Here is a 13,429-nt window from a genome sequence, read left to right as displayed (position 1 = left end):
AAACCCTGTTTAAAAGGGTTCCACTTGTTGAATTAGCAAAAGGTTGGAGGCTTTCTCCCTTTGTGGTGACATCACTAAAAGAGAACCCATGGGCAGAGTGAGGACTGAGGACAGTCAGATGGGCAGAGATGCTCTCCTGGGGAACTTCAGTCTCTAACATCCTCCAGAAATATTCAGGTTGAGAGATGAGCCCACATCATGCTGATGGCTTCCCCATTTTGCTCTACAATGGTCTGTCTTAGAGTTCTTCTTCCTTGGCATTTCTACACGTGAAGAATTTTGAAAACTACACTGCAGTACTCTACAATCACATCTTTCTTTTGTAAATCCTCAAAGTTGGACAGTGGAGGCAGTGGGAAAATGACAGTGGTTCTCAAGTATAGCCTGAGGACCCATGGGGAATCATAGAAACCCTCAGAAAGTATTCATGAGATCACTATTATTATCACAATAGTGAGACTTGATTTACCTTTTTCATTTTAATTCACTCATAAGGGTACAATGAGATTTCAAGAGGTTACACACATGGATACAGAAACAGGTTGTAGGCAGAAGCAGATATGGGAATTTCAGTTCAGTTCAGTTCAGTTGCTCATGTCCGACTCTTTGCTACCCTATGAACTGTAGCATGCTGGGCTTCCCTGTCCATCACCAACTCCTGGAGCTTGCTCAAACACATGTCCATTGAGTCAGTGATGCCATCCAAACATCTCATCCTCTGTCATCCACTTCTTCTCTTGCCTTTAATCTTTACCAGCATCAGGGTCTTTTCCAATGAATCAGTTCTTCCCAACAGGTTGCCAAATTACTGGAGTTTCAGCTTCAGCATCAGTCCTTCCAATGAATATTCAGGACTGATTTCCTTTAGGATTGACTGGTTTGATCTTTCTGTTCAAGGGACTCTCAAGAGTCTTCTCCAACACCACAGTTCAAAAGCATCAATTCTTTGGCACTCGGCTTTCTTTATGGTCCAACTCTCTCATCCATACATGACTACTGGAAAAACCATAGCTTTGACTAGACAGACCTTTGTTGGCAAAGTAATGTCTCTGCTTTTTAATATGCTGTCTAGGTTTGTCATAGCTTTTCTTCCAAGGAGCAAGTGTCTTTTAATTTAGCTGTCTTTTATTCAGATATCAAGGAGATTCACAAAAGTAGAAAAGAGTGCTATTATTCTAATTTAACTTTTGTTTTGGAAAATAAAGTTATTTATTATAAAAATATGTTATTTATGTTAATATGTTTCTTATTTCTATTTTCTAGTGAACTAATAAATTCTGGTGTGGAGTTGGTATATTTTCTTCACTTTTACTAGTCACTTAAATTTCATCTCCAGCCCCTGGTCATCTGGAGTTTAGTCCCCACATGGATGTCAAATCCAGGGAAATCATTTCCAAAATTTTCAATGGCCCAGGCTGGTTCTCCCTTCCGTGGGGGGCGGTGGTCCATGTTTTGTCCCAGGACACATACACTTCCTGTCCTGATGCTTCCATCACCACCCTTACATTACTCACAAGAATGTCAGAGTCCAGCTTTTTTGACCCCAGTCTCAGGAGACACCTGTCCAAGCCACTTAGTAGCCTTCCACAGTGAGGAGAAGCATCGCACTCTTCCCCCATGGGGACAGCTGAGCCCCGATGCCATACTGACACTAACCACCTCCCTTCTTCTGTGGGTTCTGCTGCAGTCCTTCTAATATTTGACTGTGGAAGGTGGGAATAGTTGACCCACATTATCTTGGGGTCTCAGTTGAAAGTTAGGTAGAAATAACTAGTCCAATTTTCAACACCTGTCATAAAATCATCCTGTATTTCTAATGAAATATCTCTCATTATTTATATATTACACATGAGGAAATTAAAGTTCAGAGAAAATATTAATAATTAAAGGTAAGTGACTAAGCCAGGATTTGAACTCTGGTATGTCCAAAATTGAGAGGGGCATGACAACCCATTCCAGTAATCTTGTCTTTAGAATTCCATGGATGGATAAGCCTGGTGGGCTATAGCCTATGGTGTTGCACTTTATGCTCATTGTCAAGTTGCTTTCAGAGAAGTTCTAGCAACTTAAGGTCTCATTAGTGATGAATGAACATGTCCCTTTCATCTTGCTAAAAGTAGGCCTTCATCACTTTTTAACCTTTGCCTGTTTATCAGACGATAGATGATATCTCATTGCTGTTTTAACTTGTTTTTCTTTGATTACTACTAAAGATGAAACTGTTTTTATATTTATTGGTCATGTTCTTGATCATTAAAAAATTAAATTGTTTTTTTCCTTACTGATATGCAGGAACTCTTTATTATTAGAGGATTTAAATCTTGTCATATGCTACAAATATTGCTCTAGTTTTTCACTTATCGTTTAATTTTATGAATTTTTTGACATTGCACACATTTGAAGATTTTATGTAATTAAACCTAGTAATACTTTTTTTGGGCTTCCCTTTGTAATATCATGCTCAGAGAAATTGGAATACTTCCTAAAATATTTTTTTTCAGGAAGGTATAAATCTGTTATATTTTCTGAATCTTTGGATGACTGGGAATATGTTTCTGTGACTCTCATGTAGGAATAATATCTTGGCAGTTGGAGCATTTTTAACACACCATCCTCAAAATGCTGTAGAAGCTATTCCACTATTTCCCAAAATTTACTGTTGAGAGTGAGGTCTGATACCAAAAAGATTTTTATCTGTTAGTATGTCCCCAGTTATTTGTAAGAGCAGAATGACTGCAAGATTATTCTTCATACTTGGAATAAAAAGGAAAAGCCAGACACGATGAGGAGTCTGTTTTACACTTTCTGGAGTTGAGTGGGTTTTGGATTAAAGTCAAGGATTTCTTCAACTAAAGAAAATTATCTTTTTTTTTTTTTTTTTTCAGTTTGGTCACCACTTCTCTGTCTGATGTATTCTCTTCTTCTGGGTTTCCTAGTCAATCCCCAGGACTTATCCTATGCCTCTTATGTGAGTTTCAGAATTTCCCCAGTGGGCTGACTGGTTTTCTCTCTTTTTTTTTTTTTTTGGCTTTATTTATTGCTTTTTTTTACACTTTATTTTTTTTTAATTTTATTTTATTTTTAAACTTTACAGTATTGTGTTAGTTTTGCCAAATATCGAAATGAATCCGCCACAGTGGTTTTCTCACCCTGTTTGTTTCGCATTGTCCAACTTCTCGTCAGTATGGCCATCGCATTTTTACATCAGGCAATTATTGTTTCACCTAAAAGTAGTCTTCCCTGATCTCAGATTGTTTCTTTTTCACTAGTGTTGTCTCCTCAAATTATTACTGAGAATCTGATTTAATATCTTACAAAATTCACTTTCCTGTTGCAAGCTTTTTTTGAAAGAGCTCTCCTCTTTGGAGATCATGAACATTTTTTCTATATTCAAATGTTTCTCTGTTTTCTCATCCTTACGAGGGAGTGCTGTGTTTGCCCAGTTTTGGAAACTGGAAGAGGCCCAGTTAGAGAGTGTTCAGGTTCATGTCTGATTTCTTCAATGTGCAAAAGGGATCAAGGAAGAATCGATCATTTCTGTAGTTTAATTTCTCTGGATCAGCAGTCCCATTTTCTAGAAGGTTGAAGACGGAACCACATCCCAAGGTGGTCATGTGACAAGCGCTTTCCCACTGTGCCTGCATTCCTTCCCACCTGTCAGGGGCACCATCCTCCTTCTCTGATGGACAAGATGGTCTTGCTGTGAGAGTGTTGTTCTTATCACATTGTTTGAACTGGACTGAACTGAAATGGCAGTGGAAGTGCCTTTTATGGCAGATTGTGCTGAGAAGGGAAATTCGCACCTGTTTGGAACTGACATTACATTTATAGAGAGCAAGGGGGGAAACAAACACAAAGGCTGGCACACTGGGGATGATTACTGCCAAAATTACTTACCAAAGACATCTGCGAAGCTGTGATCCAGTCAGGAGGGATGTGGAAATGAGCCCCAGCTGAGTCCCCCAGCAAAATGACTCCCCTGGGCTGTGAACCTAGGGGGCACAATTTATTTGCATTATTTATGCACTCAAGTAGTTTGGAGCCTCTAGGTTAGGTAGTTAGGTGAGCACATACCCTGGTGTGTATTCCATGCGTGGAGCATCATAACAGTGATACATTGCCACTTTTTGAGTGGATGAGGGGCATAGCATTTAGGAGCTGAATGAGATTTCTAGGCCACTGAAACTGCCAACTAAGCTGTAGAGATGCAGGTGTGTTTCCTAGCTCCGCATAAAACAAACTGCTGTGCAACCTCTTAAGTGAATGATGGATGAATAAAAACATCAGAAGTTTATCTGAACTCAGAAATATGCCCAGATTTTGGTCCTGAAAAATTGCTTTCTTGGAAAGCATACCCATTTCTGTTATAATTCTCTTTAGGAATTAGTGATATCATGGAGCAATTTTGATTTTTCAAGCATGTTATGGATTTTTAAAGTCCTGAATCTATAAAGGCAAAAGCACAGAATGGACAATTACGGCTGATTGATGGAGAAATGGAAAAATAAAGTCACTGTGCAGCCTTGTACATTTGAGGTTACAGATCACTTCATCTGATTCTGAGGAATTCACCCATGGGTGATGCATGTACTCTTCCAAAATTCTTAAAGTCCTGAAAGAATCAAGTGATGCCTCCCAGAGTCAGAGAGGAGAGCTTCCTTTCCCCGCCTACAAGCCCCCTGAATCAGGTCCAAGGATGCTCCAGCCTTGCTCCAATGGCTCCCTATCTCAGGACTCTGGGACAGCCAGCATTTGGCTATGCAACTGGGGACTGAGAAGGCCCAGGACATCGAGGAGGGGACGGGATTTAGGGAATCCAAGAGATTCCATAGTGACCCCAGAGCCTCACACCATGGTTTCACTCAATGTTTATTTATTCATTTACTTGTTAATTCATTCTTTTATTCATGCAACAGCATTTCTAAATGGTATGACTTATGTATTGGGTCCTTACATTTTCTACCTCTATCCTACTCCCCTGACAGCTTAGAGATGTTAGACTTTAAGTTGATTGAGGACAAGGACTATATCATGTTTGTCCATGAAAACTCAGAGCCAAGTATAGACCTTAGTGCATAATAGGAATAGGTATTCATGAAATATCCTGTTGAGTGAATGAAATATTTTTAAATGTTAGGAAAAAGCACTGCCTAAACAAAAATAGTGGTGCTACCATAGGGTCTTGTGTGAGGCTCTTTGGGCAACAGCAGTGCCATGTTTTCAGCACTATGTGGTTGGTATTAATAAGTTTCTCCTAAGAGTACTGGTAGGCTTCCCGAGTGGCGCAGTGGTAGAGAAACCACCTGCCAATGCAGGAGACGCGAGAAATGCGGTTCAATCCCTGGGTTGCAGAGATCCCCTGGAGGAGGAAATGGAAACCCACTCCAGTATTGTTGCCTGGGAAATCCCATGGACAGAGAAGCCTGGCAGGCTACAGTCCATGGGGTCTCAAAAGAGTTGGACATGACTTAGCCCCCCAAAAAAGAGTACAAAGACTACTGGTGGCCCAGGGGTCTGTGGCACGTGGGCATTTAGAATACAGAGCTTTTGTTCAAGTGTTTTCGGGAACTCTCAGCAGTTATAGTTTGGCGGCCTCCCTCAAGTTACCCACATACAAGCCTTTAACCCATTTGACACAAGGACTTTGTCAGTACAAGCCCAGATGTCTGACCTTATGGTGTATTGAGAAGGACACAGAGCAGAATGAAAATTATCACCTCCACTTATCTTCTTATTTGGAGAGGTGCTGGATTTCAGTTACCATGGTATCTATTTTACAGCCTTTAAGAAAAAACTGAATTTTATATTTGTGTATAGTTGATTAATAATGTGTTAGCTTCAGTTGTACAACAAAGTGACTCAGTTGAGCATATACAAGTATCTATTGTTTTTCAAATTCGTTTCCCAATTAGGTTGTTACATAATATTCAGCAGAGTTCCCTGTGCTATACAGTAGGTCCTTGTTGGTTATCCATTTTAAAAGTAGTAATGTCCATCCAAAACTCCCTAACTATCCCTCTAATAACTTTCCAGTCACCCAATAAAGGAATCAGTTAAACTCAATATGCTGTAGCATCAGGCATTTCCTCATTTGTCTGTTCGACTCAATTTGACTCAGACTAGAAAAGAATATTCTATTAGGATAAGTACACTGACTTTTACCATTCATACCTTCACAGAATTTCTTCTCGTATGGGATTCCATCTTTTGGATCAACACCCTTTAAGAGAGAAGTGATGAGATTAGCAGTTTGCTTTTAAATTTATGAGACACAAGTACAAAATCCTCCCCAGATGGCTTTTAAAGCACAAAGGCAAATCAGTAGATAAAATCCTTTAAAGTCTCTTGAGCCCTTAATCCAAGGTAGCAACATTCTACGTAAGTGAGTTAGGCTTTAAGGACCTGGGGGCAGGAATAAGGAGAGATCCAGAAACTGGACCATCTTGTTCAGAAGGATGCAGGGCAGGGCTCTGAGTGCTGGAAGTGTCACTGGAGGGAGCACTGAGGGTCCAGTCAGTGCTGGGACACAGGGTCAGAGTGGGCTCAGCGGTCTCTAAACTAGAGCTCTAAGTATCCTGACTTCTCCAGTGCCTAAGGAGTGATGTTTCTAGAGCAGTGATTCTCAACAGGGCTGGTTTTAAGGCAGCCCCCTACCCGCCCCTGCCCTGCACCCATCCCCAGGGGACTTCGGCAATGTCCGGAGACATCTTTGGTTGTTACAGTGTGGGGAGGGGCAGCTACAGGCATTTAGTGGGGAGAGGCCAGAGATGCTGCTAACCATCCTACATTTTTCAAGGCAGCCTGGACGATAAGACATCATCCCAAATGTTGATACAATGAGACTGAGAAACCCATCAGTGAGGTTGAGCTTGTGAGTTGGACAGGGTTACCATAGCTGAGGGCACTTTCTAACACTGAATGCTAGGTCTGTGCATTAGTAGAGTAACTGGTCCTTGGAAGGTTCAAGCAGAGTCTGGATAACCCTAAGGAAAAGTTAATACACATATATAGTTATGTTTTTTGTTTTGTTTTGCTTGTCAAACTCTGGTCTGGAGAACACTGGCATTCCACTAGATAGTAATGGTATTAACAGGATTCTAGGAAGAGCCTGATGGTCAGAATGTATTGGAAACAATGTGTTCACTCTCTTGGTCGTGGGGGCTCCCAGTGTGCAATAAAACATTAAAGACGCTGAGAAATTCGGAAGTAAAGCAAACTGTTTAGGCTTATTTGACCCAGTACTTTCTAAACCTGGGTATAGCACCCCTCCTCCTGTATCTTTTAACCTCCCACTTGACAGCGGAGTTCCTGGACACAGTTAGGGAAATGTTGGACTTGGTGGTTGCAAAATCCTCTCTGAGTTCATGATTTTGTGATTCTGGGAGTCATTTTTCCTCTACGGAAAGGGATAGGTGTGAAGGTCATGTGTCTTTTTCCTATTAACTGATGATGAACTCTGAGTCTTGGCTCTCTGGGCTCCTGGTGGATTTCCACTGTCAGACTTTATTTTTTGGGGCTTCAGAATCACTGCAGGTGGTGATTGCAGCCATGAAATTAAAAGACGCTTACTCCTTGGAAGGAAAGTTATGACCAACCTAGATAACATATTAAAAAGCAGAGACATTACTTTGCCAACAAAGATCCATCTAGTCAAGGTTATGGTTTTTCCAGTGGTCATGTATGGATGTGAGAGTTGGACTGTGAAGAAAGCTGAGCGCTGAAGAATTGATGTTTTTGAACTGTGGTGTTGGAGAAGACTCTTGAGAGTCCCTTGGACTGCAAGGAGATCCTACCAGTTCATTCTAAAGGAGATCAGTCCTGGGTGTTCTTTGGAAGGACTGATGCTAAATCTGAAACTCCAGTACTTTGGCCACCTCATGTGAAGAGTTGACTCATTGGAAGAGACTCTGATGCTGGGAGGGATTGGGGGCAGGAGGAGAAGGGGACGACAGAGGATGAGATGTCTGGATGGCATCACCGACTCGATGGACATGGGTTTGGGTGAACTCCAGGAGTTGGTGATGGACAGGGAGGCCTGGCATGCTGTGATTCATGGGGTTGCAAAGAGTCAGACACGACTGAGTGACTGAACTGAACTGAACTGAGCACTGTCTCTTACTGGCCTTCCATATGTAGGTGGGGTCACACGTCAGAGGCAGGGATGGGGTCATGGAACAAAGATAGGAGCTTCACATACTAATAACCTTTGTGTCATCCAACAGGACAGCTAAGCTTGACTCTAACAGAACAAGAGCTGCCTTAGGGATCCTGACACCTCCATACCTTAAGACTAGGGGTGATGTCTTTCCCTTCTCATGAGAAGGCAATTTGACTAATGATAGGATGGGTGGGGTGGGCTATACTGGGGTACAATCTGTCTTGCTCTCCATATCTCAGAAATAACAGACCATCAGTGTCCTGGAGAGAAGAAACTATTTACAGAAACTTTCTCCTCTTCATTCAAGCAAATAAGGCAGCCATTCAAAGGCAATTTATCTTGAAGCTGCTGCTGCTGCTGCTAAGTCGCTTCAGTCGTGTTCGACTCTGTGCAACCCCATAGACAGAAGCCCACCAGGCTCCCCTGTCCCTGGGATTCTCCAGGCAAGAACACTGGAGTGGGTTGCCATTTCCTTCTCCAATGCATGAAAGTGAAAAGTGAAAGTGAAGTCGCTCAGTTGTGTCCGACTCTTAGCGACCCCATGGACTACAGCCTACCAGGCTCCTTCATCCATGGGATTTTCCAGGCTAGAGTACTGGAGTGGGGTGGAATCTTAAACTTCAAGGCCCCTTGTTTGTATGATCCCTGCCTGTGTGAGTGCTGGGAGCAGCTGGGAGCTGTAGAGTGTTTTAGGTGGAGAGGAGTCTGGCTGCAGTCAGAACAATGTTTCCACTTAAGCACTCCTGGTAAATTGGAAAAGAGATCTCAAAAGAAAGTGACCTGAATTTCCAAGACTCCAGGAATTTGTTAAGATTTCTTTTATCATTCTAGTTAATCATACTTTTATACTTGATTTTGTATTTGGTATACTTTTTACTTCATGCTGCTGCTGCTAAGTCGCTTCAGTCGTGTCCGACTCTGTGCGACCCCATAGGTGGCAGCCCACCAGGCTCCCTCGTCCCTGGGATTCTCCAGGCAAGAACACTGGAGTGGGTGAGGAGCCCTCAAATCCTATAAGTTCAAGACCTCACAAAATTTAGATTTGCTGCCATTACTGTCCTCAGATAAGTGTTTGGCTTTTCTCCTTCCTTCCCTTTTCTCTACTGGAAGCTTCTAATCTATTATTCATGAGGAACCAGGGTAGCAGCATAGATGCTTCGGGATGTAGGTAGTGGGGAAACTACAGGTAATTTCCACTCTGCCTGGCTAGCCTTATGAAACAGGAAAAAAATGGCTGCAATGAAACGGTGACAGCATGTGATTTGCTCCACCAGCTGTTTGGGTTGCTGTAAAAAGTTTGCTAACACCATGATTCATTTAATTTCACACTGTTTCAGACAGAACCAAGGGATTAGATGTGAGTGACCTTAAACAAGACTTACAGTGGCTGTGACTGAGAGAGCCTCAGCTCTCATTACATCATTGACACTTTTCACGTGTGATTGGATTCTATGCTGCTCTTTCAAACAGCAGAAAAAGAGTTGCCTTAGCCTACCATCTTATCTTCTTCCTCAGGTCTAACTAAGCAAACAGGCAATGGGCTTGTAAGGAGGGCAGAAAGCCAGAGAATAGGGTTAAGTCTGAATTTAGTTGCTTACCCAAATGCCGTTACAGTTTGAATCTTGATATGAGTCCCAGTTGTCTGGCCTACAGAGAGGACAGCCACATTAGTCTTCAGCATATATTTATCACTCTGAATGTCAGCTTCACAAATGAAGGAATGAATCAATGAGTGCTACACCAAGTGTCACTGATGACCAACAGGTTCTTCAAGGGAAAATGCCACACACCATTGTGTGTTGTGGCCCACAGAACCCTCACTCGGCCTCTTTGTCATTCTCTTGGCTTTGGGTACTTGCTGGGAGCTGGGGACCAAATGCAGCCTTTTCATAACTGACTACGTTCATGGGTGGTATTGTTGGGTAATGGTGCTGATGAGCGTAATGAACACATCTGCGCTCTATTTTCTTCAGACAGGCAACACCATTAAAGTTACGCCTCTAAAGTCCCAAACATCTGGTTAATGCTTCAGCACTGTAGTCACAGCTAAGATGAAGGCTGGCATATCCAGTTTGAGTTTTGAGATGTGATTGGCTGAACATCATCCTGGGACTAAAATGAAACCGGCACTCCACTCCCTGCAGACCTTGCCTTACTCTTGGTGGAAAAGGCTACTCTTTCTGGGCCCAGGGCTGCCTGTAGAGCTCGAGCAGGCGGATGGATAAATGTCCACAATAACCTGTCTACTCACTTGTTTCTTCCACTAGACTGTAAACTCGTATTTCTATTTGTTTACCACGCAGCATGATGCAGAATGCTTGGCAATGCTCGATGAGCATTTTGGGGGGCAATAAAATGAACAATTACTGGTTTTTTTCATTGAGTTTTACTTCAGTGAGGACACGGACGTCCCTTCTCTCTGTAAGCACGAATCCCCTAGGCTGGAGGAGATAATTATGCCTCCCGCCTCCTTTTCAGAAGGTAATTTTCAAAATCAGTGATGAGCAGAGACCATTACCTTCTGCCTGGGTACGCCATCTTGTTGCTGTCGTTGCAATCTCTCCCTCGCCAATAAAAGCCCCGCAGTGTCTGAAAGTGAAGGGCACACACAGGAAGGGTCAGTTCTGCTCTGATGTTGTCCACGGTGAAGGCCAGTCCGAGCTGTCAGAGGGGGATTGACATCCGCAGTTTCAAATTCAAATATAGTCTGGGAACACCAGAGATCACCAAGAAAATTAAGGTGAATATGCTACGACCTCCCGAGTGAGGTGAAATATAATATGGTGCCAGGGCCAATCACAGGTGTAGCATGAGTGTGTGTGTGCGTGTGTGTGTGCACTGTTGTGTGTGTGCCAATATGTGACAGCATGGGGGTGCACCTGTGTGAATTTGCAAGTCGTGAGCATGTGTACATTCACATGGGTGGTTATGCAAATGCATGTTTCACACACGCGTGTCTGTGTGTACATGTGTGTTCATGTGTATGTGTCTATGTGTACTTCCACACACAGCAGGGCCATCCAACTCCTTGAACTTTCTCTATTAATCATCAACCTTCTCAGGCCCCAAAGCAATTGGTTTATTTTGTTCAACGATTAATAATTTTACTGAATAATTAAAAACTCTAGCCAAACTGGTTACTTGCATGGATTTATTATATTTTTGACATGTCTGATTCAAAAGGATTAAGAGCCACGATGATGTCAAACAATTCTTTTATTGCTCGAATTGCCAGGTAGAGTATCTGAGATCCCATCAACTTTGGAAAGTTTGTGACATCTGTTACTTGCTTGTTGAATTTCACAGAGAATATTATGATATCCTAACTGTTCTAAATCAAACATGTGCACACAAACACATACACACTTTTAAAATGTAAGTTAAAATATATTTAAGAATTTTGAAAATAATTCATGACATGTTTTCAAGATAACTGTTATCCCCATGGAGAATTCCAGCTGGGAATGGCTTCAGGAAATGAAAACAGTCTAGGACTAAGATCCACTTTGATGGTCCATGTGGAGATAGCATAAAGGTATATAAACATTATAAAATGGTGTATTATCAAATTAATAATACATTCAAATGGCATTCAATCTTGTCTTATTAAAGGAAAGAAATTTATAGGAAGCAATGCAATATTTACTGAACGTCTGGTTACTCTTAACAATACTTACTGGGAAATCACTATATTTGTCTGAATCGGCATCTTTGAATGGCACAGAATTTTGTATACTTCTAGAAGAAAGAAAATGAAACACCTGTGAGCTAAGAAAAAAGAAAGCGTGTTTGTGAAAATAAATACAGACATGTTTAGATATGACTGTGTTGAGTTTACTTAACAAAACCCCATTCTAAAAATAAAATTAAGGGCCTAAATAAAAATTTAAAAAGTAAAGATAAAATTGAGTACCAGCCCAACTTTGTTTATTCCTACTCGCCACTCAACAGAATGATTTTCTCTCTGACATTTTACTTGGCCTATATGGGTAAGTAAAATATAATGAACTCAAGTTTTAGAGGCCATGGGATATGGCTGTTGAGGTCCTCAGGAAAGGAGACTGCCTTTTCGGTCCAGTCAATGAACTTAGTACTAGAGATTTTACACATTTTACACATTCTGGGACAGAAGTCTTTTCTTAAGTTTCTCCTCTTTTAAATCACTTCATCTGAGACCCGTTAGGCATTTAGTTGTCACTCCCCTTTAAGAGCCGGGTGTAATTGATGTGATTGATGATCGAGCAATTAATGCCAAGAACTACAGATACCTCCTTTGAGCGAGGATTTCCCTTAAGTCCTCACTACCAGACTTTCCCCAGCTTCCAAATGGCAAACACTGTTTTCCCTTTAGGAGAATCACTTACAGAGTAGCAGGCAAGTGCCATCATACGGCAGAGTGAGGTTACTCTTGGAGCTTAGAATGTAGAGAGAGTAACATGCTCCCTTATAGGTTTTAGTAAATGGTCTTCTGAATCAAGAGCTTCTCAGCAGTTCTGAGAGTCTCCAGGCTAGCGAATTCAGCCAGAGCAAGCATGGAGCCTAACTGGTGGTGTGGAGCCTGTCTTAGGAGCTCTGGGATGGTGGAGCCACTGGAGGTCCACTTTACAGATCTCTTGCGGATGACATCCCCTGGAAGAATAGGTAAGGTTCTCCTATGTATGTATTTGACCTCTTGGATAGCTGTTTTAGGCTCCTAGTTGAGAAAAGGAGGAAAGACACAGAGCAAGAGAAAGAATAAGAGGAAGAGGGGAAGGGAGAGGGATGGGGTAGGGAGGAGAGAGAGGATGAACAAACCCACACAGCCGTATTATCAATCTGAGAAAAAGCACTGGGTAAAAGGTCTTTCTCAATGATGCCAAAACTGTCTCCTTCCACCTTTGCCACCTTTGGGGTGAGAGTTTGTCCGTGAAGGAAGGAACAATGAGTTATTTCTAGAATTAGAACGTTTGGTCATTAAATTAACCTTTACTTGTTTATTTTAAAGGCTCAAAGTAACTAACCAAAACCATACATTCTAGACATACGTGGGTAAATCGGCCATCCTAAATCTCATAAGTTGCAATTTACATAAACTCCACAATCCCTTATTCATAGCCTGCATATCCAAACAGTCCTGAAAACCAAGAGTGGTTTCTTATTTTCAATGTTGAAGCTAATTTATTTGATGGCAAAATTTGACCTAAACCAATCTAAGGCAATTCATAACCTATACCCTACTTAATATGACTATCCATATATTTCACTGCTGAAATATAAATGTGTTTAATCAGG

General features: G+C 41.7%; 1 protein-coding gene across 3 annotated transcripts in view; it reads right to left on the bottom strand.

Moving 5' to 3' along the window:
* AOAH (acyloxyacyl hydrolase) overlaps positions 1-13,429 on the bottom strand; it is a 186,186-nt gene that overhangs the window by 98,409 nt on the left and 74,348 nt on the right. For 2 of the 3 annotated variants that reach the window (XM_070787839.1, XM_070787837.1), the window contains exons 7-11: positions 11,836-11,896; positions 10,677-10,819; positions 9,757-9,805; positions 6,172-6,220; positions 3,898-3,992 (exon numbers count right to left, since the gene is read on the bottom strand). In XM_070787839.1, coding sequence (XP_070643940.1) covers positions 3,898-3,992; positions 6,172-6,220; positions 9,757-9,805; positions 10,677-10,819; positions 11,836-11,896 — 397 coding nt within the window. The remainder of the gene's footprint in view (positions 1-3,897; positions 3,993-6,171; positions 6,221-9,756; positions 9,806-10,676; positions 10,820-11,835; positions 11,897-13,429) is intronic. The other variant, XM_019958765.2, reaches the window with a different exon arrangement.

The sequence above is a fragment of the Bos indicus genome, chromosome 4 (assembly GCF_029378745.1).
Source record: "Bos indicus isolate NIAB-ARS_2022 breed Sahiwal x Tharparkar chromosome 4, NIAB-ARS_B.indTharparkar_mat_pri_1.0, whole genome shotgun sequence".
Classification (NCBI taxonomy): Eukaryota; Metazoa; Chordata; class Mammalia; order Artiodactyla; family Bovidae; genus Bos; species Bos indicus.
This window is presented reverse-complemented; position numbering and strand designations above follow the sequence as displayed.